Here is a 26,791-nt window from a genome sequence, read left to right on the forward strand (position 1 = left end):
GGGTGGTGCTTTGCCCTTCTATGCTTAGATTGCAGTGGTTTCTGGGGATTGTGAAATGTTTGGCAGATATTTGAAGTTGACGTGAGAATGTGGCATTTATTGCTAAGAAGTTAAGTTGGTTATCAGGTCCGTTGTAGCCTAAGGTCCCGGGTTATTGAGAAGAGTGTAGAAGACACTTGTTGTTCTTTTCTGTTGTGTAAGCAGTGCTGATCATTAGACGTCGTCAACAGTACCATGAGTAAAGGACTTTCTTTGTGTGATTGTGATAGATTGATATACCGAATCTCAGGTGCGCAGGGAGGAACTGTATCAATCAGAGTGAGGCCCAATGGTCGAGGTCTCATTTGAGAAGTAAATGTGAGATTGGTCAGAAAGTGTAGCTCCAAACTGTTTTTGAAGTGATTGATTACCCAAATCTTTTAGTGGAGGAGATAAAGTTGTTGAAAATCACTTGCTTTATTTTGCATTGAGATTTGAGTGATATGAGTGATAGTGAGAGAAACTGTAAAGACGGGTGAGCTGCTGCAAGAAGTGAGATCGACATCACATTGTGCCAAGCTGGTATAGGTCGGTTGGTGTAGAGCCACGCTGGTACTGGTGGACTACTTCACAGAGTGTCACGCTGCTATTGGCTGTGAATGCCAAATAGAGAATTGTGGGTAAAGAATGACTTCCTGATTGTGAACAAGAGGTCAATTTGAACTATTCAATTAGTTTAAAAATTGATATACTTTAAGGCCACTGATATGTTTTATAAAGGGAGATGCATTTATACCAGTTAGAAAGGGAGTAGACACTCCACCTGAGGGAACACGAGGTAATTATGTGATGTCAAATGTCGGTCTTCATGCATGTATTTGGCTTGAAAAATTGCATAAAATCGCTGCGAAAGAGGACTGACTGGCAATTCCACGGTATGGAACACATCATTTGAGAATCAGGTAGAATTCGGGACAAATTTCATATGAGATGAAACCGCCTCCTAGACCTGCACAATTTGAAGCACTAAATACTTAGGAACACATAGCACACCAGAAATGGAAAGAGAAATATGAAGCAAGAGAAAGTAAAGCAGTGGGAACTTGTGTAGATGCTAGATGGAAAAAAACCACAAAAAAAACATTTGAAGGACAGATATAATGGAGAGAACTAGATTATATCCTGCCTTGACTAGCGAAGAAGAGGGAAAGGGCAAGCTGAGGGAAAAGAAGGAAGTGACTAGGGAGCCTGAGGGTAAAGATGGTGATAGATGGTGACAGTTTTATCAAAGAGCTACAGCTGAATCGCCCACCACCCTACAATGCCGTTAAAAAAGGAGGGACATCTGAAACTATGGGAAGTGAGACCTCTAACATACCTACTGCACCAGTAGGACCACATCTTAACGAGACAGGACAAAATATAAGGATAACAGCTCCTGCTCCTCAGAAAAGAAATGGCTTAGCTACTCCAGACGTATTGACTGAACCAGGAGCAACTGGGATTAATACACACACATTAGCTGTTACAACCTTTCCTGTACAAAGGAATGTTTTGAGTAATGATAGTTCAGACACATTGTCAATAAGGAGATTTCCTTCAGTCTTGAGACAGATGAACCCCAGATGTATTACAGAACCAGAACAGTCAACAAGTCAGACATGGTTTACACCTGATGCAAGGTTTCCTCATGGATCCCCATAATTTTTTGCTCCCAGATCAAACTCCTCTCCAAAGGTTGGCTGTAGTACTGCCAATAGGAGAATCCCTTGTATTCTACCAGATTCTGCAATGTCTAATGCACATTCCTCCGACCACACTAATCCGAACACTTCCCGAGGAGAGATACTGCGAGATTAGGTTCAAATCCCTCGCCACTTTCTTCCATCGCAAGATTAGTGACCTCCACGACAGCTTCGGACACCAGACCCAACCATACACCACCGAACCGGCATCCACTGCCATCACCCTCAACAACTGGTCCCACATCAACACGGAAGAAACCAAATCCATCATGAACTCTATCCACTCCGGCGCCCCTTCGGACCCCTGCCCGCACTTCATCTTTAACAAAGCCGAAGACATCATTGCCCCGCACCTCCAGACCGTCATCAACTCTTCTTTTTCTTCTGCTACCTTCCCCGAATGCTGGAAACACGCCGAAGTCAACGCCCTACTAAAGAAACCTACGGCTGACCCGAGCGACCTAAAAAACTTCCGCCCCATCTCTCTTCTGCCTTTCCCAGCCAAAGTAATAGAGAAGACCGTCAACAAACAGCTGACCACCTTCCTGGAAGACCACAACCTGCTCGACCCCTCACAAACCGGATTCCGAGCCAACCACAGCACTGAAACCGCCCTCATCTCAGTCACTGACGACATCAGAACCCTGATGGACAACGGTGAAACAGTCGCCCTCATTCTGCTCGACCTCTCGGCTGCCTTTGACACCGTCTGTCACCGCACCCTAATCACCCGCCTCCGCTCCACCGGGATCCAAGGCCAGGCCCTGGACTGGATCGCCTCCTTCCTCTCAAACCGTTCCCAGAGCGTTTACCTCCCTCCGTTTCGCTCAGAACCCACCGAGATCATCTGCGGCGTACCCCAAGGCTCATCACTCAGCCCGACACTCTTCAATGTCTACATGAGCCCCCTCGCCAACATCGTACGCAAGCACGACATCATCATCACCTCCTACGCCGACGACACCCAACTTATACTCTCCCTCACCAAGGACCCCGCCAGCGCCAAGACCAACCTACAAGAGGGTATGAAGGACGTCGCAGATTGGATGAGGCTCAGCCGCCTAAAGCTGAACTCTGAAAAAACGGAAGTCCTCATCCTCGGCAACACCCCGTCCGCCTGGGACGACTCCTGGTGGCCCACGGCACCGCACCGACCCCCACAGACCACGCCCGCAACCTCGGCTTAATCTTGGACCCTCTTCTCACCATGACCAAGCAAGTCAACGCTGCGTCCTCCGCCTGCTTCCTCACCCTCCGCATGCTCCGCAAGATCTTCCGCTGGATCCCCGCCGACACCAGAAAAACCGTGACCCACGCCCTCGTCACGAGCCGCCTGGACTACGGCAACACCCTCTACGCCGGGACCACAGCCAAACTCCAAAATCGCCTGCAACGCATTCAAAACGCCTCGGCCCGCCTCATCCTCGACATACCCCGCAGCAGCCACATCTCCGCACACCTGAGACACCTGCATTGGCTCCCTGTCAGCAAAAGGATCACCTTCCGACTTCTCACCCACGCACACAAAGCCCTCTACGACAAGGGACCGGAATACCTCAACAGACGCCTCAGCTTCTACGTCCCCACCCGCCTCCTCCGCTCCTCTGGCCTCGCACTCGCTGCTGTCCCTCACATCCGCCGCTCCACGGCCGGTGGGAGATCTTTCTCCTTCCTGGCGGCCAAGACCTGGAACTCCCTCCCCACCAGCCTCAGGACCACCCAGGACCACTCCGCTTTCCGGAGACTCCTAAAGACCTGGCTGTTCGAACAGCGATAACCCCCCCTTTTTCCCCTAGCGCCTTGAGACCCGCACGGGTGAGTAGCGCGCTTTATAAATGTTAATGATTTGATTTGATGGGGAACTGGTTCGCAGAGGGGATGGAAATTAAGGGACTCACTGCCCAAAAATTGGATGACTGGTTTACAGGAATTAATATCCCAAATGAATCCAGAAGTTTTGAGAAGAAGGATGTTCCAAACCCCAGAGAGAAAATGAACACTACATGTGTCTAGATTAAAACTGTAATTTAATGAAATGATACTGGGAACTCTTGATCTGGCCCAATGGGACACTTATAGAGATGACAAATTGTTGTTCATAGGCAGAGACATTACAAGAGGTGCAGGGCAAGCTTATGAGAGATTAGCTGAATTAGCAAAGAGATACCAAGTGCATTTGGAAAAGTCAAAAGCCTTACAGAGAATTTATCGGCTGAGATTTAGAGACCGAGATATTGCAAACATGAGGCCCTAGGAGTGAAACTACAGATTACGGAACCGATTGATTGTATCCAAAAATGGAGTGAATTGGACAGATGGGAAGGAAGATGGGTGAAGGAGTCCGCACCGAAGGTGAGGCTAGAGATGCCTCCAGCTGGAGCAAAAGCGTGTGGAAGATGTACAAATGCTTTCTCTGAGAGAAATTCCTGGTGAAGGTTATGTTCATGTACCATGGAGTCGAGGTGATATTGCAGCATTCACTAATGATTTCCCTAAATTGAGGGAGAAGCTTGTGGGATGGTAGAGACAGGGTGAACGATTTGTGAAGCTTTCTAAAGTTTCTTGTCAACATTTGAATACACTGTTTAACATTGTTGTCCTAAGTGATTTGTGGATTGAATGAAAATTAGCTGTTGAATGGGCTGAAGTAGAGCGCATGAGACAACCACAGACTAAAGGCTCGTCTCCATTGGTGATGAAAAAGTATCATCAGGTAATTTCATTTTTGATGACAAAGATGTCATCCTATAGATATTGTTTGGCTCAGAATTAACAGGAAGGCTCTGGAGTCTAAAGAGTCAGCACATGCCTATTCTGCGAGATTGTTACAGGTGTTTAAATAACTCAGTGGCACAGAAACATTTGAGGAGAAAGATATGGGATATTATGGGCTTAGATTCGTACAGGGATTGAAGCCAGAAGTGAAGAACATAATTTGGGAGCTTTTAATTTATTGGCAGAATATACTGATTGATGAGATTCTGAGATATGCCAAGTACTGTGCTGATGAGTTGGAATTAAAGTAGAAAATGTTGAAAGAGAAGCTGATGATTGCTCAGGTGAAAGCTGTACAGAGGAGTTGACTACTCTGTTTGTGGGAAACACTGGTGGTACGCCAGGAGTTTATCAACAAGGTTTCCAACAGCAGGTTAGAGGAGGCGGTGTCCTGATTAGTCCAAGTACAGGTGTAGGATGTGATGTCGTTCAAGAGACTAATCCATGTAACATGTGTGGCAAAATAGGCCATTAGAAGAGGGAATTTTTTAATCCTGAGAATATCACAAACGAGAATCAGCTGCATAATGGTGGATTTGTGGAGACGCAGGTAAATTATCAAGTTGAGTTCGAACAGGTGCCAAGACTGAGAATGCAGAATCCAAATGTACCCCAGAGACAACCAATGCAGATTCCACATGCCCTGATGCCCCAACAATAGTCCAATGTTCCCCGACCCAATCTGAATCAAGCCCCAAATGCAAATTCCATCCCCTTTGCAAACCAGTTCCCTTTGATCATAATGGATCACGGTGCCAGAGAGGGGAGGAGGAATGCGTACTTGGCACATCCTTAGAGATAGACCAAAGTGGTCCATATGTTGACAGTAACATGAATGGACACCATGTATCATTTCTGGTAGACAACAGTGCTACCCAGTCTACTGTGAGAACAGCAGCGGTTCTCAACTTACCCTTCTCGGGTAAGACTATCCAAGTTGTAGGAGTCGCAAACCAAAAATTCACAAATGTCGTTACAGAACATGTCCCTGTTAAAATACGATCCTTTGAAGATGGTCATCAATTGGTGGTATGTGATTCGAGTCCTGTGAGTCTGCTTGGACGTGACATCTTGAAGAAATTAAATTACTCTATCTCTTGCACTTCGAGAGGCACAAAAATAGAGGCTCTTGCTGAGGATGGTGCATTCAAACTTGCAAATCAAACCCCAAGTCTCACATTGTACTCTATGTTGATCAGATGATGATTTGCCTGATGATTTGAGAGATACAGTGTCGCCTGAAGTACGGGATTTTTCAGGACAAGAGAGAGGTCTCAGCAAAAGTGTTGAGTCTGTCAAAATAACATTGAAGCCAAATGCTGAGTTTCCAAGAACCCCACATACAACATGACCCCTGAAACAACTGCAGGAATAACCCCCCAGTGACTAATTCCCTGATTGAACAGGAAATCTTGAGAGAGATAATGGGAAGTCCATGTAACTCACAGATAATGGGACTGTGGAAGCTCAATGGAATATACTGCATTGTCCAAGACCTCATAAAAATAAACAAGACTGTGGATACTTGTTGTCCCATTGTACTGAAACTAGGAGTGATTTAACTTTAGATTCCATGTGAGGCCAAGTGGTTGATTGTGACTGACCTGTGCCAAGCATTTTTCTCCATACCGCTGCATAAAGAAGGCCAATTTATTTTCGCGTTTTGGCATGGTGCGGAGTTCCACAGGGTTATACCAAGAGCCCGTCCATCTTCAACTAGATCTAAAAAAAATTAACCTGGAGATGCCCTCTCATTGTCTTGATGCAATATACTGATGACCTATTAGTGGTGTCAAACACACGAAAAGCTTGAAGACGATACACAACTGTCCTGTGGAACCACTTAGCTGAGCATGGACAAAGTATCCCAAGCCAAATTGCAGTACTGTATATTAAAAAAAACAAAAACAAAAAAAAAACAAGACCTACATCATGGACATCACACTGAGAAAGGCGAAAGGAAGGTGTCACAAGAGAGAATTTCAGCAATCCTGAAGATGAAACCACCCCCTAACAACTCAGAAAGAAGTCAGGATGTCCATGAGAAAGGTTGGCTACTGTTGTCAGTGGATTTCAATCTTTTTCCTTTTTGGCCAAGCCTTTACAGAGGCTGACCCACCAGGATGTGTCTGATCCAGTACCACTGGATGACAACTGCATGCATGCCTTCTCAGAGCCGAGAGAAAATCTCTGTCGTGCCCCTGCTCTGGGAATGCCTAATTATAACAAATGTTTTACCTTGTATTGCAGAGAGAGGGAGGGTTGCGCTCTCTCAGTGCTCACTCAGTTCCATGGAAATGCTCAAAGACCTATCACATATTCTTCAGCCAGACCCAGTAGCTTCAGCATTGACCCAGTAGCTTGAGCATTGCCTGGCTGTCTGAAACCCGTACCTGCCACAGGTGTCCGCATTCAACAGAGCGAAGGAATTGTTAAGGGTTATCCTCTAAATGTTTTTGTTCCCCTGTCTATAGAGATTTTGCAGACCAAGACACAGCTCGTCCCTAGCAGCCGGTTAACTAGGTATGAAAAGGTGATCTTGGCTGCGCATAGTGTCAACTTAATGCGCTGCACAACTTTGAATCCTGCTAGTCTCCTTCTGCTACCTGTAAATGAAGTAATTAATGAGGATGAGGTTCAGCATGCCTATCCGGATGTCACTGAAATGTGCATCAAACCGAGACCTGATATATAATATACACCACTTACTGAAAATGTTTTATGCTTGTCGATGGCTCCTACTTGAGACCATGAAGGAAACCTGAGAGCTGGCTACGCAATTTGTACTGTTTCAGGAGTGGTCTAAGACTCCTGGCTTCAAGGAATCTTTTCTGCACAAGTGGCTGAATTGATTGCCCTTACTAGCGCATGTTGTCTCTCAGATAAGCTGAAGGTGACTATTTACACCGATAGTCAATAGGGGTTTGGTGTTGTTCACAATTTTGGACAGTTGACATCCCAGTGAGGGTTTATGACCGTCTCTGGTACACCCATCCAAAACGGAGGCAAGGTATATGAGCTGTTGAATGCATTAAAGCTGCCTAGCCAACTTGTGGTGGTCAAATGTTCTGCCCAGCAAAAGGGTGACAATTATGTTACTGTTGGAAATAAATATGCTGACAAAAGTTGCCAGATACTGTGCTCTGAATTCTTGTGCCTTTAATGGAGAATACTTTAACAAAGGTACTGATGAGACAAATTACAGTCTCTTATTGACTGCATCAGAAACATGGGAGGCAGTCAAGAGATTGCGGGAAGTGGTGTCAGAGGCAGAACAACAGGTCTGGATCAGAGCCAGATGTGTCAAGAGAGGAGAATGATGTTTGGCCTTCAAGTGATGGAAGAGTTGTGTTGCCAAACAGTTTCGTATCACCTACGGTGAGACATTACCACGGTCCAGCTCATGTAGGTTATGATGCCATGGTGCAATTGTTTCACCAGACACAGTTTAATCCTAGATTTAAGTTGGTGGCAGAGGCTTTATGCCATAGGTGCGCCTATTGTCAGCAGATGAATGTACTCAAACAAACTGCAGTAACACAGATTCACATAGGAAGATCAGGTGGTCCTTTCAACAAAATCTAGCTTGATTTTATTAAACTACTGTGTGCTATGGAATGAGATATATTTTGGTAATTGTATGCATTTTCTCTCATTGAGTTGAAGCTTACCTAACCAGGAGAAATGACAGACTCACAGGGGTGATCTTACATCAAACGTGTATTGTAGATTCCTATATGAATAGGTTGATACTATGGAGGCAGAGAATTACTACGTCTGTATGCAACTGCCCCCATCAGCTGGAGAAGAAATAACGTACCACCATATCTGGTGTTACTTGTAGCTTGTTGGCAAACCTTCTTTATGAACAAGAACACTTTCGAGATTACTAATTGAATTATGATCCAATCTTTTACGATGTTCCTCTATTGAAACACTTGAACAAAATTGTAAAAGCAAAGAATATAGAGACAGCTGGAGGGTTCTTTGTGCCTACTATGACAGTACCATTTATGGTAATCAAAACAATTTGACATGCACTTTGACAAAGGTGGAAATTAATTTCCTGGATTTAGTGGAAGATAAAAAGGAGGAATGAAAAGGAAGGCAGAAAAAGGAGTAGTATTATGAAGTTGTGGAGGAGAAAAAGTCCACTCAGATGCAGCGAACCAGGCGGTCTGAACATCAGATTGGCAACATAAAGGGAAATTGTGCATTTTCAGAGCAGTCAGTAGCTGACATGAAATTTGTGGAAAAGAGCAAGTACGAACACGTCTGAATTTAGGAACAGTTGGACTTTCATTTTAGCTGGAAGAGATCCTACTATATTTGGAGTGCATTTTGTTTGCAGAGGTTATTCCTACTTTAGATTACCCAAAGGATGGAATGGGATATGGCTATCTAGGAATAGTTTCCCCAAATATCTATCATGTGGAACATTTAGATTATCCTGTATGAAGGATGAAGGCACATACCAGAACTAGAAGAGGTGCAAGTAATTCAGAGATTGTAGGAGACATATTTGGTGCAATGATTACATTTGTAGGAGAGATTTTGAATTATCTCGAAACAAGAAAGTTGTCAGCAGTTGTAGGCAAGTTGTCCAAAAGTACTGCAGGTGCCTTATTATTAGTCGATACTGAGATGGTTGCCATAAGGTCCATGGTTTTACAGAACAGACTTGCATTAGACATTCTTCTTGTGAAGCAGAGCGGAGTCTGCAATATGTTGAAAGTTCAACAATGTTGCAGTTTCATCTCTGATAATAGCAAAGAACTGAAGTAAATTAATAACGTCACTGATCTGTAGGAAGATCTTAAGGAGTAAGAAGCAACAGGCACATGGGAAGCAATAGTTAGCAGGTTTTCAGCAGTTGGAAGATGGTTTGCAAACCTGGGAAGCGGAATAATTGGCAGTATCTTTAAGCCTTGCCTGATAACTGCCCTGTGTATTGTAGTCATACTTGGAACTTTCAAGTTATACAAGAACGTTAAAAAGGAAGAGAGGAGAAAAGGAGAGGAGAAAGAAATAACTAGAGCTTGAGAGCAGGCGAAACATCTATTACAGTGACATTAAGCAGTTAGAGGTGTCTAGAAGATCTTTACTGGACAGACCTCCGAGATTTTGATTTGTTTCACTTGATAAGAATGATTGCAGATTGATGTGATGGCTTGATCCGTCACCAGAGAGGGGAGTGGTGCAGCGGCAAATTGTCTGTCATCTTTGACATCACAATGTTGATCTATGTGTAACCCGAACAAAACCAATGTGTGACTTAATCCTGTTTATTGTAAAGTGGTGCACTCAAAGTTCATAACAGTGCATTCACTGTACCACTAAAGACTATATATTGTGTGCCATAACCATTAATCGAAATGTAACCATTTGTTATGATTTTTAAGCATCCTCACAATATGTGAAAGTATTTACTCTTAAAATGACAACAGACCATGTGAGGTGTGTGTTAATGTTGTTGATTAAGGTTGAGAAATGTGGTCCTTCATCATGTTCTTTTACATTTGCTACCAGTTCTATTTTGTCTTTATACTAATTAAAACCTGAAGTTTAATTGAAAAAGTGTAATTTACGTTTATAATGCAAAATCAACTGTACACAGTATCAGGTGGATTGAACGTACAAATTAAGTATTAGCTTAGCTTGACTTCACTATGCCTCAGATTTCCTAATGTGTGAAACTATTTTTCATTTCTGCTAACGTATATTGTCATTGCAGGTGTTTTCACATGAAATGTTAGTTCGGGAAAAGATGTGCTTTGTATTACTAACAGAGAGTCTGCGAAAGTAACCTTGGAGAAGGTACATGGAAAGATCAAGAAGGAGAGGACTGTTCCTATTCATGCATGTTGCGAAAGCTGTCCAGGTGACCCAGGACAGCTACCCCCCCAAGGTGGTCTTGGGAACGTCGAGCACTGTTTCAACTATGTTGTGCAATGTGAGAAGACCGGACTACGTGATGGCCTGATTATTGGGCACTACCAAATGGACTAATCACAGTATTAACTAGGACTTACACTGATCGATGGAGGGCAGATTCCTTAGGATTTCAAGAGGTACAAACCTCTTTCTTTCACCCTGCCTTCACTTGTTAGCGTCTTTTTGCCCCAGATGTCCCTTTTCCAGGTTCTTTTTGTCCTATTTTTGCCTTCTACCTTTTGCCCTCATGTTCTGTAGTTAGATCTATTTCAAACTTTGCCAAAGTGTGTAGGTAGAATCCCCACATGACCCTAGCAAATTTAGTTAGATATTAACGTGCACTGGAGTGCATGGCCAGCCAGATGGCCAACCGGTAGCACTGAGTTAGTGCTCCAACCTCCAAGTACAGAACCCTGCATGATCCTGCTTCCCCTGGGCCCTGCAAACAGCAGGGAAAATGTGCAGAGGTGGTGGGGGGGTGGGTTCGAGGTGCGGCCTCGAGTAGAGAGGAGTGATGACCGGAACTGATGCTGCGGCTCCGATATAGAGGAGCGGCGGAGGCCTCAACCACAAGATTGCCGGTGGAGGCGCTGGGCCCCAAGTGTTAGAGAGGGTCCTGGCACGGAGCTGAGGCGGTGAGCGTGGGCTGTCCCCTGGTTGTAGGGGAGGCCGAGCATGGAGTTCGGGACACCGGGGACCCCATTGCAGGTGGTGCGTGGCCGCTTACAAAGCGGCAACACTGCTGTCTGCTCGCTGCGGAGGAGGAGGTTGTGGTGAGTGGAGGCATACCGCTGCGCTGCAAAGACACAGACAGCCCTGCCTGAACTGGACGACCGAAACAGGGGTAGGTGGGTGGGGGTGAGCTGCCCAGGGGGCAGAGTGGTGACCGGATTCCATCCCCCCCTATTCTTCTTCATTGTATAGTGGGAATGAGTGGGATGTGGTTGGTGTACAAGGAACCGTTTGTCCTTCCTCCCGCCTACATGGAAACGAGGGGGCAGTTGTGGAAGGCTCTGGAGCTTATCTTCCGGATGCCCTGGTGCTCTCCTCTCTCAACCCCTCCCCGACACTCCTCCTATTTTTACTGTATTTTCCTACTTGCTGACTGCCTTTAGGTCATTAAGGAATTGAGGAATTCTGGATATCGCACTGAAAAATTTGGCTATGTGAAGATGGACTTCTAATCTGTCATGCTATTGATATTGTTCCTGCTGTTTTTCCGTAAAAGCTGAATCAATAAATTTCTAAAAAAAAAAGATATAAACTTGAACTAATGTGTAAGAGAAGTGACCAGCGTTAGAGCACCAAATTCTTCTATTCATATTTTGTATTGCAATTATTGAGTGTTTTGTATGCCTTATGCTGACTAGATTACAGTTTTTCCGTCAATTCGGCTACTCTATGGTAATACTGTATCTTCACAGTATTTTCTTGAGTATTGTTCACATTAACCTAAGCGTTAACCTGTAATAAAAAACCCTTTAACTTTACTTTCCGATTCAGGTTTTCATTGTGTGGCCAAGTCGTTTACACTCTAAACAAATGCTGATTGATTGATGCCCGATTCCCTTTTCTAGCTAACCCCTCACATGGGCTCTAAGGTTTGTCGACCTGGAATTAGAGCATGCAGAAAACCGTCCATCAAGAGCTTACTATTTCAGAAATGGAAAACAAGCACAACTGCCCTTGAAAATAAGTTTAAAACAAACCTGGTCCCAAATCCCAAAAGAAGACTTGGAATGATCTATGTCACAAATACTGCTGCTGACAAAGGAAAAAATATATTCTCAATAACCAAGTGGGTCTTGAGCCTGCTGTGCATTTGGGTTTCAGTGCTTTTGATCATGCTTGGTCAGTCTATCAATCGAGGGCCAGGGGAAAGGAGTTGTGCCTCCACAGAAAGGGCATCAATTGTTAATACTAACAGGGCATGGAGTGAGTATGATTGAAAGTGCAAGCACAGAACGGTGAGCAAGGATCCTCATGGTGATAAAGCATTCCTTAACTGCAGCTGTTTCTTCAGAGCTTGTTCACCAAAGCATGTCCAATGATGGAAGGTGTGCTGATGCATCAAAAAAATGTGTGACTTCTGAGTTATTTTGAATTGTAAAACAGTTCCTCATGGTGGCAAATGGAGGCGAAGAAGAATACCTTACAATGGCAAACAAAACAGTATGTGGGCAGATCCAAGATGTGTCTGACAATGTTTGAAGACAAAATAGATACAACCTAAAAAGATCATTCCTGAAAGGCATTTCCTAAATATGGCTAAACTAAATCTAAAATCTGTGCAACGTTGTCACTTTTGTTGACCTGTGACCAGAGAGAATTCCCCTGTGAACATATCCTAAAGGTTGACCTAGTCAACAAGCTCTAACTGATGCTTTTGTAGCACAGTAGCACGAAGTTGTCAAAGAGAAAAAAAAAGTGTTTCAAAAACTACATTTGACAAGGCCATAAAACAGTGCACCCTTTTTAGGGGAGGAACCACCATCCAGAATGTAGCAAAAAATCCTATCAAGACAAGAGCCCAATCACAACTTCATACATCAATATATTTGGAGCTAGCCAAGCATGAGGAACTTAAACAGGTACCATGCAAAATTACCTCAAAAGCAGATTCTTCCAATTATTTAAATATTGTTGTAGATCAGACGATAGCAGCAAAGGTAAATTCACTGTCATATTGTTCAATACCTTTGGCAGCGGAACTACTTTCCTTAGATGGAAGATGGTGGCATTTAAACTCCTCTACCCAAGTGCAGAGGTAGCCACTGGAAATGGTGGTGGATCAACTCACTGACAGAGTGATTGTTCTTATAGCATGTCTGGCAGAGCTACCGTGGGAGTGGGGCATGATTTCAAGTAAATGCAAGCCGAGTATCCTTCACATGAAGGTAAACAAGCCCCAGCATGTTAGGGAGTCTACTTATGTGGGCAGTCAAATGCTCTCCACGGTGGGCATCCATTTCTAGTATCCTCAGAAAGAGCGATAGGCCAAAGTCCTGGTCCGCACTAACTATTGTAGGCAAGGCCTGTATTCTGTAAATGATCAAAAGGTCAAGCTCACAAATTAAACTGAAAACTTTTATTCCTACTTTTTGTTGATTTCACATCAATTATAAAAACGATTATTGGTTGAATAAGCCAATAAGCGCACTTCCTGCAAAACGTAATCACTTCCATATTTGCTTTTCAGTACATCATGTCAATCCAGCAATCCCCAATGTATTTAGGGCAATACATCCTTCATCTGGGAAAACCTTTAGAAGTGGCAATTAATCAAAGTAGGTCTAGCCAAAACAGAAAATGTTCCTTGAATTTATTTGAAGATGCACAGTGTACTGTGAAACACGCTCTCGCCAGTGTGAAAAAAGTGATCTGCACTCCAAACCCTTTCGGAATAACCATTAAATCTTCAAAGTCACAACTGAAAAGTGTAAAAAGTCATGAATCGCCTTTGAGGAAATCAATGGTGATAAACTGTGATTTAGAAAGTGAAGCTCAAAGGTAACAATGAAATAAGGCTTTAAGTGACTGACAAATAAATATTGGGGTCACAGGAACACATGGGTGTTTAGGCTCATGAGTGAACATGCTCATATGCTAAATTATAATAGGATGGTATGAGTAAACATGTTCCTGTTTCTTATAAAAGTGCTCCAGTAGCCGAAGAAACCTAGTGTGTGTGTATCATTTGTGATGATGTAAAATCTTGCTCATATCAAAATTGGGTAATGCAATTAACCAGAAACAAACAAGATTAATTGTTAAGTGTTTGTGATCCCCATAGCCCCGTTATCTTCTGTGTAGGTTTGTGCTGGGAGTAAGAAAAGTGTTGCAAGTTTTAGGACGCTGTGATACATTTAAAGCAGGGGTCTCCAACCTTTTCTGTAGTGAGAGCTACTTCTGATCATTGAAAAATATTGTGAGCTACTGAATTCCAAGCCACTCACGGAATGAAGGACATCCCAACACACAGTTTCATTGACTTTATGCCTAATGTCCATACAGCCAAAGACTATGGTTTGAACAAAATACTTTGACTAGGCGCACTATGACAAGGCTACCATGTGTGTCAATGAGAGTGTGGTTTGTTGGGATGTATGAACACATGCCAGTGTGAAATTAATACATATGCATGGGTGACTGAGAACCTGTGTTGTCTGTACTTGTGGCACAGGACATTCTTTCGCCATATGTGACACTATTATATGTATAACACAAACATACATTAATTTTTTTAATGGGAGAAATTGCATAAAAATAAGAAAGTGCATACAAATGTTCTGTAAAAAATGATCAAAATATGGAAGATTTTTCTGGACTTTAAATTTCTCTGAATTTAATAAAAGTCTGTATTTTTCCAGTTATAAATATAACACTGTGACTAACAGCCACTGGAAGCAAGACGCCTACTGCGTCTAAAAGAGACACTTTGAAATGGGAGAAAGTTAAACTGAAGAGTTAACTTTATGTTTATAGGAATTCCATAAAACTCATTATTTAAATGCTCTCCCATTTCAAAGTGTCCCATTTACAAACAGCAGGTTTCTTGCACCCAGTGGCCTGTAGTTGTGGTGTCAGAACGGAAAAATGTAGCCATTTGATTAAAAAGGAGGAATTTAAAGTGAACAAACATGCTTAATCAAATATTAAAGTATAATTGGCTTAATTGAAAATGGAAAAAAACATTGACTTAATCTTTCATAGAAATATTTGTATTCACTTGAAATTTTTCACGTCTGAAAAAAGTACCGTATTTTTCACTTATAAATATGGCACAGTGTGTACTGGCCACAGGGAGCAAGAGGCCTGCTGTTCATAAATGTAACACCTTTCTCCCATTTCAAAGAAGAAAGATAATTTTGCTCGCATGATCAAATATTAAGTTGACAAGGGATTTTTATTTAAGATGTAACTGCTTCAGTTCTTCACCTCTGTGCCCTGGGACATAACATTGACTAGCACTGCTCATTATCAGGCCCTGCTATGTGCAGCCTGAAGCTACTAATGTAAGATAAACACAGACTTCCCTTAAAATTGAAATGAAAAATCACCTATGCTTATTTAAAAATGAACTCAGGGTTGTGAGCTACATTGAATGTATCAGAGTTACTGCTAGCTTGTGATTCATCTATTGGAGACACCTGATCTAAAGTTGCAAATAATAAATGTTGCTGGAGAACTGTATGATAGAAGGTTGCATGATTCTGTGTACCACTTTTGCGGCCATATTTAAAAATAGTAATACAATTGAGTGAACGGTCTGATGGCTAAAACCATGTTTGAGAAGAGTAAAGTAGCAAGGAGTAAAGGATTTAATGCGTAAAACTTGTCACCTTCTGTGTGTTAAGTGTTACGTAGCGGTTATGGATCTATGTTCTCAGTGTATAAAAATGGAAAAAAAGAGCTGAACCCAACTGACCAACACTGTTATGTGGAATTAAAAACACAATCTGATGTACTGTTGAGTGGTCCCGATTAATCTGATACAATTTGTGACCCATTACTCACAACCGGTTTCAAAGGTGCTAACATAGATCACTTGAAGGACTAATGTTAATGCCAGACAAAGGTTAATATAGTACCAGAAAAAAATGATTGTAAAATGAAAATATATAAGATGGAGTCAATTTAAAATCATACCAGTTGTTCCCACAGGACTGGTGGATCATGTGGACAAATACGGCTGGCCAGAACTCCTCAAAGGGACTAATGTCAAAGTGGTATCTGAAACACAATAATGGTGCAAAGTTATACCAAAAACGCATTATTTTAATGCTTCTATTTTTCAGAATGTAACAGTTATTTTGTGTAAATATTTTTTTAAAGGAGTGAGAAAAGTTAGAAATTAAATGATACCTCAAAATTTTACAGTCATATATAAAACGTTCTCGCATTTGCACAAATCTAGATATATATTTAAATAGTAAATCAACAACGTGAGTAATTATCACAGTCTAATGTACTCCTTAGTTGGAGAGTAATGTATCGCATCAATCATTATAGGTTATACTGCACTGCAGAAGTGAACTAGCTACAGTATAGCTAGAGAATGAAGGTGAAGATGGATTTGTGTATGCATAAGGGTTTACACATTTTACAAAGAGCACTGAACAGGAGTAAAATTTAATTAGCCTTATACCTTAAATGAACCTTAACGAAACCCTTAAGCTACATCGCATACAGCCTGTTCCAAAAACACTTTTGTGTTCTTAGTGTATACATTTTTGATAAACGTATTTGAGATGCCAGAGGTTCGAAATAATTAAGATCAATGTTTTTGCTGTAGCGATTTCCACTATGTGAGATTTAACTAAAAAAAATACTGCACAATGGGGTAAAAGGCCATGATTAATATCTACCTCCAGGGTGTGGGATGCAACAAAAAATTGCCAGATAACCCATGCATATCTAATACAAGAGGTTGCAAGTGGTATTACTCCCACTGCTGGTTGTTCTATAAAGTAGTTCTTCAACATTCCGTAAACACTTAGCTCCGCAAACTGCTAATTTACTTCTGTACTATTATCTCCATTTCTCCAAATAGTTTAAACCTCCCCCGCCCTGATTCGCCTCCCGTGGTTTCAACTTGTGTTGTATCTGCTAGAGTCTCAAGTAAAGAATCAATGTAGGATCTGCCAAAGTCACTATCATTGGTCACAAGTCCGTCACCCACACCACTACAATGCAGGTATCTGGGGTGAGAAAATTAGACCATTTTGCAACAAATTCACTGGCTTCTGCTCCAAGCCCAGATCAAATTTAAAGAAGGGTGCAAAATAAACAAAACTAAACGGAATACATTTTCCAGTTGCCTTGATGTACAAGTTACTTACCTTGGGTAACGAAATATCTGGTAGAGACATATTCTAGTTGCAGATTCCCTACCTTGGAATTTCTCCCAGGCGTCAGACTGGATCCGGAGATTTTTCTTCGAGCAATGCCCTTGCGCGCCGGTAGGTGGCATCGGGCGACTCCGCGGGTGTCGTTGGCGTCGTAGTCGCCGTGATGACATCAGGAGTAGTATATAGACGCCATCCTCATGCAGTGACGTCAGTTTCTTTAAACGACTTTCCTTGCCAAAGCACAAAGCCGCTAAGAACACTGAGATTGGTGCGCCAGAGCTAAGGTCCTGAAAGGGGGAATCCCTGTCCCTAGAAATCAGTTCGCAAGCGGGGTGGATGGGTGGGCAGTAAGGAATCTGCAACTAGAATATGTCTCTAATAGATATTTCGTTACCAAAGGTAAGTAACTTGTAAATCCGATAGAGACTTCTAGTTGCAGATTCCTTACCTTAGAATAGATACCCAAGCAATGGTGTAAGGTGTATTTTCAGGCTGGGACAGAGGACAAGTGTGTCATAGTTAAAGGGCTCCCTCAGACCAAAACTGAAGGCTACATAGTGTTTGATATAGAGTGTACACAGGAGACAGGTGTACACCAGCCTAATCATATTTGTGCTCATCTAACTTCCGATGACAACTGGGAGTTTGAAGGACGCACATGCATGAGCGACTTCCTCAACACTTTCAAGCAGCCTAAATTCAAAGGGTATTCTATGGTGGCTCATAACTCTATAGCGTACAACAACTCCTTAATGTTACAGACCATGATTGGTCTGTAACCCAAGGCTCCAAATTGATGCTGTTAACGGCGGTGCCTTTTCAAATAAGGATCATCAATAACCTAAATTTTCTACCCATGAAATTGAGTACATTACTCAAAGCCTTTGGTTTCACAGGTTGTAAAGGTTACTTCCCCCACTTTTTCAACACATGGGCCAACCAGAATTATGAGGGTCCCAGGCCTCCACCCTCCAGCTACGGTGTCAAGTATATGATGCCTGCTGAGAAAGAGAGCTTTCTACAATGGCACAGTGAAAACCGTGAACATAACTTTCATTTTCAAACAGAGCTGAAAGCGTACTGTCAGGCCAATATAATTATCTTGCGAAAAGCCTGCAACCTTTTCAGAGATGTAGTGGTGGAGATGACCAAAAATGTCAAGGTTTTCAAACCCAACACACCCCAGATGACAAAGACAATAGAATACACAGACCCCTTCCAGAATATCACTCTGGCTTCCATGTGTATGTCTATCTACAAACACAGGTTTTTGAAACCGTACAGCATCACCCTAGTACCGCCAGATCTGTATAATGGTAAACAGAAGCGCTATTCAACCCCCTCGATCCAGTGGCTCATGTATATCTCGGACATAGAAAACATAGCCATTCAAAACGCTTTACAGGGTGGTGAATACCGCTTGGGGCCTTATTATCTTGACGGTTATGCAATAATTAATGATGTGCCAACAGCCTTTGAATACAACAGATGTTTTCACCACGGTTGTCCTTGTTGTTACAAACCCATTGAGTTTAACAGGCTGTTGGGCACCATGTTTGAGCACCTACACCATCGTACTCTAATAAAGGCGCAATATGTAAAAAAACTGCGGCTTTGTCATGAGAACCCTTTGGGAGCATGAATGGTTACATATGTTAACAACAAATGTTGAGCTTGTGTCTTTCATTAAAAGTCGCCAGTTACCAGAGCATATGGAACCCCGCGACGCCTTATTTGGAGGGCATCCAAACGCTATACAGCTGTACAGGGCTGTGGGCACTGGTGAGAAAATACACTATTACGACTTCACTAGTCTGTATCCGTTTGCGAACAAGCAGAAGTTACACCCTGTAGGTCATCCAACCATCATATACAGGGACTTTAAGCTCATTGGCGAATACTTTGGGCTCATTAAAAGCCAAATCTACCCACCCCACCATCTTTACTTCCCGGTACTACTGTACAGAGTCAACGGTAAGCTGATGTTCCCACTATGCCATCCTAGCTGTGTAGTCACAGTGAAGAGCAAAGGATGCTGACCGGTACGTGATGTAGCATTGAGGTACAAAAGGCTCTAGAGAAAGGATACAGGCTTGGTAAAATAGTGGAAATAAGGCACTTTGAAAGGACAACAACACGGCTCTTTTCTAACTATATCAACCTGTTTCTAAGAGACAAACATGAGGCTACAAGGTTTCCAGAGTGGTGTGTGAATGAGGCCTCTAAACAAAAGTACATAGATGACTACTACACTCACGAGAGTATATGCTTGAGACCCGAATTGATCAAGGTCAACCCTGCCCGCCGTCAGTTAGCCAAACTATACCTAGACTCATTGTGGGAGAAATTTGCACAGCGTACAAACTTGTCAAACACAACCATAATAACAGATCCTGATGAGTTGTTTAAGTACCTTTTTGCCTCCAGTTATGAGGCGTCCAGTTGCGAATTTATCGATGATGAGACAGCCGCTCTGTATTGGAAGTACACTAAAGAGTACCCCAAAACGTGTATCAATATAAACATCTTCACAGCATGTTTCACAACTGCTCATGCCCATTTAGAGCTTTACAGAGTGTTAGATAAAACTGCAGGACAGGTGTCTGTATCATGATACAGACTCTGTTATATTTGCGAGTAAAGTAGGTGATGAAGACCCTCCATTAGGCAATTATCTATGGGATTTGAACAGCGAACTACAAAAGGGCGAACACATAGTGGATTTTACCTCATCAGGTCCTAAAAGTATTCGTACAAAACCTCAAACAATGCTGTATGTATGAAAATCAAAGGTATTACCATAAATGTTAACAATACAGTAAAAATCAATTTTGACAGTCTTAAGGACCTGGTGAACTAATACACTATGTCCGACACCTGTGAAAATAATAAAACAATTGCTGTACATCAGCCTAGCATAGTGCAGTCCAAAAAGCGGTGGGAAATCACAACCCAGCCTTTACATAAAACCTTACGTGCAGTGTTTGATAAAAGGGTCCTGATTAAGGACTACAGAACCCTACCGTATGGATATTAAAAGGACATCAGACTTTCGAATCCCCACGACTACGGACACCCGTTTGCAACATCCGTTCTCTTGCATTCTAGCAGGTCCCTCAAATTGCGGTAAAAGTTATTTTATAAAGAAGTTGGAAAATGCACCCCATGTTCTATCCCAAAACCTAAACAATATTGAATGGCTTTATTCATGCTGGCAAGATCTTTATACGGAACTATCCCTAAGGTTCACGCACATCAAATTTCTAGAAGTCATACCTGGTAATCTCAACAATGATGCACTATTAAATACACCTCATAAACATGGTGATTGTAGACTATCTCATGTGTGAGGGTGGGGATCATCATCGAGAATTATAAAAAGCTTTTACCCAACATTCACACCATCGTAACCTGAGCATATGTTACAATGTGCAGAACTTGTTTTACAAGGGTAAGAGGAGTCGTTCTAAAACTCTGAACGCCTCTTATAATATAAGGTATTGACTATGTGTGCACGTGTACGTCGTAATTTAGCACTCCTAAAAATGCTGGTCACAGCTAGCCCCCAACAAAGAAAAGCCATCCTTTGCTTGGCTTCGGACGACTCAGTGTCAGCCCTTTCAGAAATAACCCTAAACACCCTAAAAGGCAATGTCCCTATATCAGATAGTCAGTTTTGCATGCTGAAGAAGAGGTGTGCCATTACCAAAAAGCTTAGTAATAAAAAGGTGTCCCTCATTTCTTGGAAGAAACTTGTAAAACAGTCGGGCAGGTTTATAGGAGCGCTCCTGGACATAGCGCTACCTTTAATTACAAACCTCCTAACCGGAAACTGATGCATTATGTACCTGGTGCTGCGTCAACAACTGGAGCAGTTGGGCCCTTCTACGAGCGACGCTTGGGATATACGAAAAATGAAAACACTACACATAGATGCCGAAATTAAAAACATTTTAAACAGGACTGATTAAAAACCTTACGACAAAGCCGATCTTTGCTCCAGAGCTCTTCTGAGAAAAAAAAAAAAAAAGACGACTCCATATTCCCAAGACACTGATCCTCCACCCTTAGCCCATGCAACGCTTCAGGATCAACAGTCCCAACAGCAGACGGTCCCAACACCCTGTCCTCAGACGTCTTTGTAGAAGAACTTTTAAACAACTTAAGTCAGAGTTGCATCGCAAATGTTACCAAGCACAATGGCTGCTTCTAAAGATCTAACCTCTTGGAATGAACAGAGTGAATTCCTCTACAAAGGGCAACCAGTTGTTGGGTGTCATATGTACAACCTCAAAGGTTTTACACACCCCTAAGTCCTACCGCTCCAGAAAGTGCCTAGAGGAAGGGACCAGGTTCTACAGGCCGTTGCAGAACTCAACGTTCCTTCTACCCTTGTTGGCAATACCGAACACTGTAGGCTGCTTTAAAGTTTGAAAGATCCTACTTACAGCCCTCCAAACACACCATCAGCGTTTGTTTTGAAACAAATGTCTACCCCCCAACTATCCCCCTCATGGAACACCACACCCCTACTTTCAGAGGCTAAAAAGTAGTCAAAAAAGAAATTGTAGTTAAATGTGTGATACTTATGATCCTCTGTATTTTGTTTTACAATGTCTGAGTGTACAGTTTTACAACGGTTAATATATTGATTGCTTTCCATTCAGCATTTATTTTCATTAGTATGTTGGATACTTATTGCTTGTACTAAAATTATGTGTAATAAACAGTTTCATCACTCTTATGTCATATTTAAAAATATTTTTTTTAATGTGTCTTGGCGGTTGAATAAAAATGTATAGTCTGTATTGAGCTTAAATTACTTTCTTGTAGACATTTAATGTTACACGTACATATGAATTACAAGGCCGTACACTTCTGACAACTGGCGTATTCTGTTTGAACAGAGCAGGACGTAGCCCGCGTGTTTTCTTTTACATATTCCACAAAAATACTATCATTGTTTACTAGATCGTTCTAATACAAATTTAGAAAATTTCTAAACGTCATACCCTCAAGACATTTTACTAATAAAATATATATAATGCTCCCCATACGTGATGGCTAGAGGATCCTGCACCCGCATCTTGTTATACTCGGCCCTAACAGCCGCTTTCTTTAGGTACTTGAATACATGGTTTGTATAGATGCTATGCTCTGGGAAAGCTGCTAAACTGTCAAACACTGTAACCTTGTTGTTATTCAAAAACATTCCCACCCAGTGTGTTTCACCATTGTAATGTGGATCTGTGTTAAAGACAAGCGATCGTGGTCTTTCTACGCCCATTTCCGCAGGTAGCCCATCGTGTGGGAAAACATCTAAAAAGTATTTCTTTGCATATTTATGCCTGCTTAGGAACTCAAGTATCTGTACAGTGTCTGTTGTACAATCTTTTAAAGATAGTCAAACAATCTGCCAGGCTTGGCTGACTTGAATGACACTGTCAAACACTGCAAATACAACCATGTTCACATTGGTAGACAGGGGTTGACAAACGTATTTCAGCTTTTAGATTTCGTTTTTTAAATCAGATTATAGTCATCCCCGTCTTCCATGTCGGGCGTCAGATCAAAAGCAAAAAGGGTGTAACCTGCCCAATACCCTTTTCTTGACACGACTACTCCTGAGTCCCTCAGATGTTTTCCTGTTATCGACACCAGGCCGAGATATTCCCTGATAAAATTAGATGTTTCAAACCTCAGTGTGTACAGCTTTGCAGGAATCACCGCACCCTCATGTACCAGCGCAGCATAGATTACTTTGTAGTGTTTGAAATTGAAAGGGTTTGAGGTATACAGCCCACTAAAAATGGTGTTGTCCACAAACCATATGATAATAAGTTTTGGTAGTTGACCCAGAAATAAATTTTGCTTTTGAGTTAAGCGGGTACCTGTGGGTATGTTGAATATCTTCAGAGCCACTCTTTCCACAGCGTACTTGGTGTTTAATAGCTGTAAGGCCTCTGAATGAGCCAGTCTGACGCTTGGTGACACTTTCACTCTCTTTACAAACAAACTGGCGGACAGTTTAACACGTTTATACTGTTCCGCATCCCTACTCATGAGACGGAATGAGTCCTTGTTGCAGGTTAGTTTGATCTTAAGAGTGATATCTTTGACTAGTAGCTTATCTTGGTAGAAGAGGTCTGAATGTATGTGTCCTAGGAAGTCAAACGGTCTACTGCCGGGGCAAAGTTTGCTCCTTTTACAAAACCATGATTGTGCCCATCCAACGCCGTCGCTTCGAAATGACCATAAGTATCTTTGTAGAAGAGTCCAAGACATCATGACTGTAATTCAGAATACTCTCAATGTATGCCCTATACGCGTACATGTTATCACTCTGTGTGATAAGCCGATCCACGAGGGTGATGTCCACCTGATTAAACATGGTTGCTATGGGATAAGCGATCGTCGCCACTTTAGCGTTGTTCTCTATGTTGGAACCATCCGCTTTTATAATTTTACAGATGAGGTGTAGCAGCGTATTGTTGAGATCCGGACACATATCCGTGGACCCTAACACATAAAACTCTATCGGCGCCAAAGGCATTACAGCGGCTAGCAGTGATACCTCCATAAAAAAAATTATGGTCTGCGTGGGTTTTAGGGAAAACAGGTCTAACTCCGATTTAGCAGATTCACCCAATGCACAGTGTACGAAGGCCATGTTTACACAGTGTTCAGTTTAAAAAAAAATATTTACGTTAGTGCCCTTTCTCTTCCTCTTAGCGCTCTTCCTACTTACAGATCTTCATTTGTGAGCAGTTTTATAGGGGGCTGGTGGACCCCCTGCACTTGGAAACACCGTGCTTCCTTTTAACACGTAGGCGAGACTCGTACAACAACCTCGCTCCTTCTTGAGAATGTTTATTCATATGTCCGACAACCGCAGATGTCACGGAACCCACAACGTCCTGCGCATGTTGCGCCGTGCCCCCAGCCTCTCCTGCATTTCTCGAGGCCCCAAATTGGGCATGGGGCCTCGTTTCTTTTCTAGCGTGGCGCGCCTCCATTAAAAGATAGCGTTTCCCCCACTTACCAGCTATTGTGTTCTTCTCTTGCTGTCGCCCTCGTTTTTTCTCCCCTTTTTAAGTTGTTCCCTTTTTCCCATCACTCCCCTCTCTTCCCAGCATACCTTGGTTCCCTACTCACTATGGTGCCTTGTCTATTGCCTTCTATGTATTGTTCCCTATCCAATATGGTGTTCTTTTACTTCCTGCCGGTCGTTTCCTGTTCTATGGGTATTTAAGGGCTATGATTCTTTTCCTTCTTGTGCTGCAACACTTTCTTTTGGTTGGTGTCTTCACTCCTTCTCCCTTGCATCAGATACTGGTTCCGTTTTTTGTTCCAGTGTTTTCCTGTTAATTTTTGGTCTCGTATTCTGAAAGTATTGATCTTTTGCTCTTATTCTAGGACATTCCTTTTTGAGGTTTTTTTTTCCCCTTTTTAGGTTTTTTTTTCCCTCTGGCACTCCTTCTGAAGGACACGGATTGCCCTTGGCGTTCCCATCGCCTGCAGCACCGTGGCTACCGGAGTTGCCCTTATCTGGGCCAAGGCAGAACCTATAAGTACAAGAACCTCATTCAGCAGACTCCAGGCTCAAGCAACGAGTAAGTCGTGACAGCGCAATGTTTGTAGCCGCCGCTTTGACGTGCTGTTTTACAATTTCATAGCCTCTTTTCAAGAATGGCATAGCTCTTCTAAACAAACTGCAGAAGAAACCCACCAAACTGTCCCGGTACATAACAGGGGCCCCTTGAAAGTACAGCGGTGGGGCTCCATATCCAGCCTGGTTTCTGTAATAATCCCTTTACATAGAGGGGTCACCGTACGTTTTCATAATCACCATGATGACTCGTTAATAGTCACTGTTGCGGTCTTAAATGAAGCTTAAAAATAACTTTCCTGTATTTAAAGGATATTGGTTCAGCCTGATCGTCGTAGATCACGATCATAATGGTGTCAAAATGTTTTTTAGAAACTGACACGTAGCCAGGTTTGTTGTACTGTATATTAACCATTGTGTTATTTTCACCCTGCACCTGGAACCATCTTAGCAACGGCGAATAACTATTCCCGATCCTCTGCGACGTCACTATACACGTAGAGTGTATAGAAACCACTGTTAATATCAAGGCACGACTGGTCCGGTTCTATTTGACTTCTGCTATGTTGTACTGTCCCTAAAACTCTTCTTAATTTACCTGAACAGTTAAACAGTGTATCGCGACTTGGAGCTTTAAAAGCCACCTTCCGTCTAACATTATCTACCACTAGATGAACATTTGTGTATGTATCAATGTTGCCTATAGATTTGTTGATGGTGTCGACCACCGAGGCAACTGTTGGGTAATAGCCTTGAGGAAATCCTGCGTGGATGCTCAAAGGGTCCTGCTCACGCTTTCTATTAAATTTGGCCTTGAGCACTGAAAAAGTGTTCCATGTTCGGGGGTATTGGATCTCCGTCACGGTGAACTCCCAATCCCCTTTCAGGTCTACGGGTTCATCCAATTTCACTGTATAATTAGAAATTTGATGGTCAGGGAACATGTCTCCATCTCAGCATCTGCAACAACACACTGTCGTTCTCACACAACCTGCACAGAATTGGCCAACACCCAACTGTTACATTTCTCTGGCCACCCCGCCATTTGACAAAAACCTGCTGGTTAGCACCGCTACCTTTCCTTTTCAGAATCTTTACAACCCTAAACACCATGTGTGGATCATTAGATACCTTCTGTAGCTCCTCCTTGTAAAAGACGCCCAACACCTTTTCCCCATCACAGTCCTTGAGCCTGTAAATATATACATCCTCTTTAAGCTCCACACTTTCCACTATAAGTATCTCGTCACTAAAAGTCTGTTGGTAACCCTTCGTAAAGACCTCTTATTTTTGAAACCCTAACATGGTTGCCTTCTTTTAAAAGCTGCTTCTTTAGATCTGCGGCGATCCGTTTCTCGTACGCAGTTCTCCACACCTTTAACGAGTTATCTGCTGTTACATTTACGGGTGCCATTTTGATGGTTCTGTGGTAAGTGGCGTTATAAATGTCTATAAAAGCTTGTAGAGCATCAATGTATCAGTAAGTGTTATAGGCCGTAAAATATCTCCACATCTTAGACTTCAAGGTTCTGTTCAAACGCTCTATAACTGCAGCTTTTACCTCAGTGTGCGTTACAAAATGTTTAACATTATGCTGTGTTAGTAATTTCTGAAACGTTCTGTTTAAAAACTCTTTTCCAGCATCTGTTTGTAGTTTTTGGGGTGTTCGGCCCTTCCTGAAGATTACTTTAAAGGCCATCAGTCACACTGCTCCCACTTTTAACGAATAAGGCTTCTGCGTATGCATGCATAGATAAGACAACTATGACTGCTAATATATATATATGTCGAGCACCGTTATTGTGTTTTGCAAAATCTTGAATACTGATTATGTCCACCTGCCATTGATAATCTACTTGCGCATTAACGATTGTTGATCTTCTCTTAAACCGCTTCTG

At 42.4% G+C, this 26,791-nt stretch overlaps 1 protein-coding gene across 2 annotated transcripts in view; it reads right to left on the bottom strand.

Moving 5' to 3' along the window:
- PDE10A (phosphodiesterase 10A) overlaps positions 1-26,791 on the bottom strand; it is a 1,332,617-nt gene that overhangs the window by 323,479 nt on the left and 982,347 nt on the right. For both annotated transcript variants that reach the window (XM_069235310.1, XM_069235309.1), the window contains exon 15: positions 16,083-16,166. In XM_069235310.1, coding sequence (XP_069091411.1) covers positions 16,083-16,166 — 84 coding nt within the window. The remainder of the gene's footprint in view (positions 1-16,082; positions 16,167-26,791) is intronic.

This window comes from Pleurodeles waltl, chromosome 5 (assembly GCF_031143425.1).
Source record: "Pleurodeles waltl isolate 20211129_DDA chromosome 5, aPleWal1.hap1.20221129, whole genome shotgun sequence".
Taxonomy (NCBI): Eukaryota; Metazoa; Chordata; class Amphibia; order Caudata; family Salamandridae; genus Pleurodeles; species Pleurodeles waltl.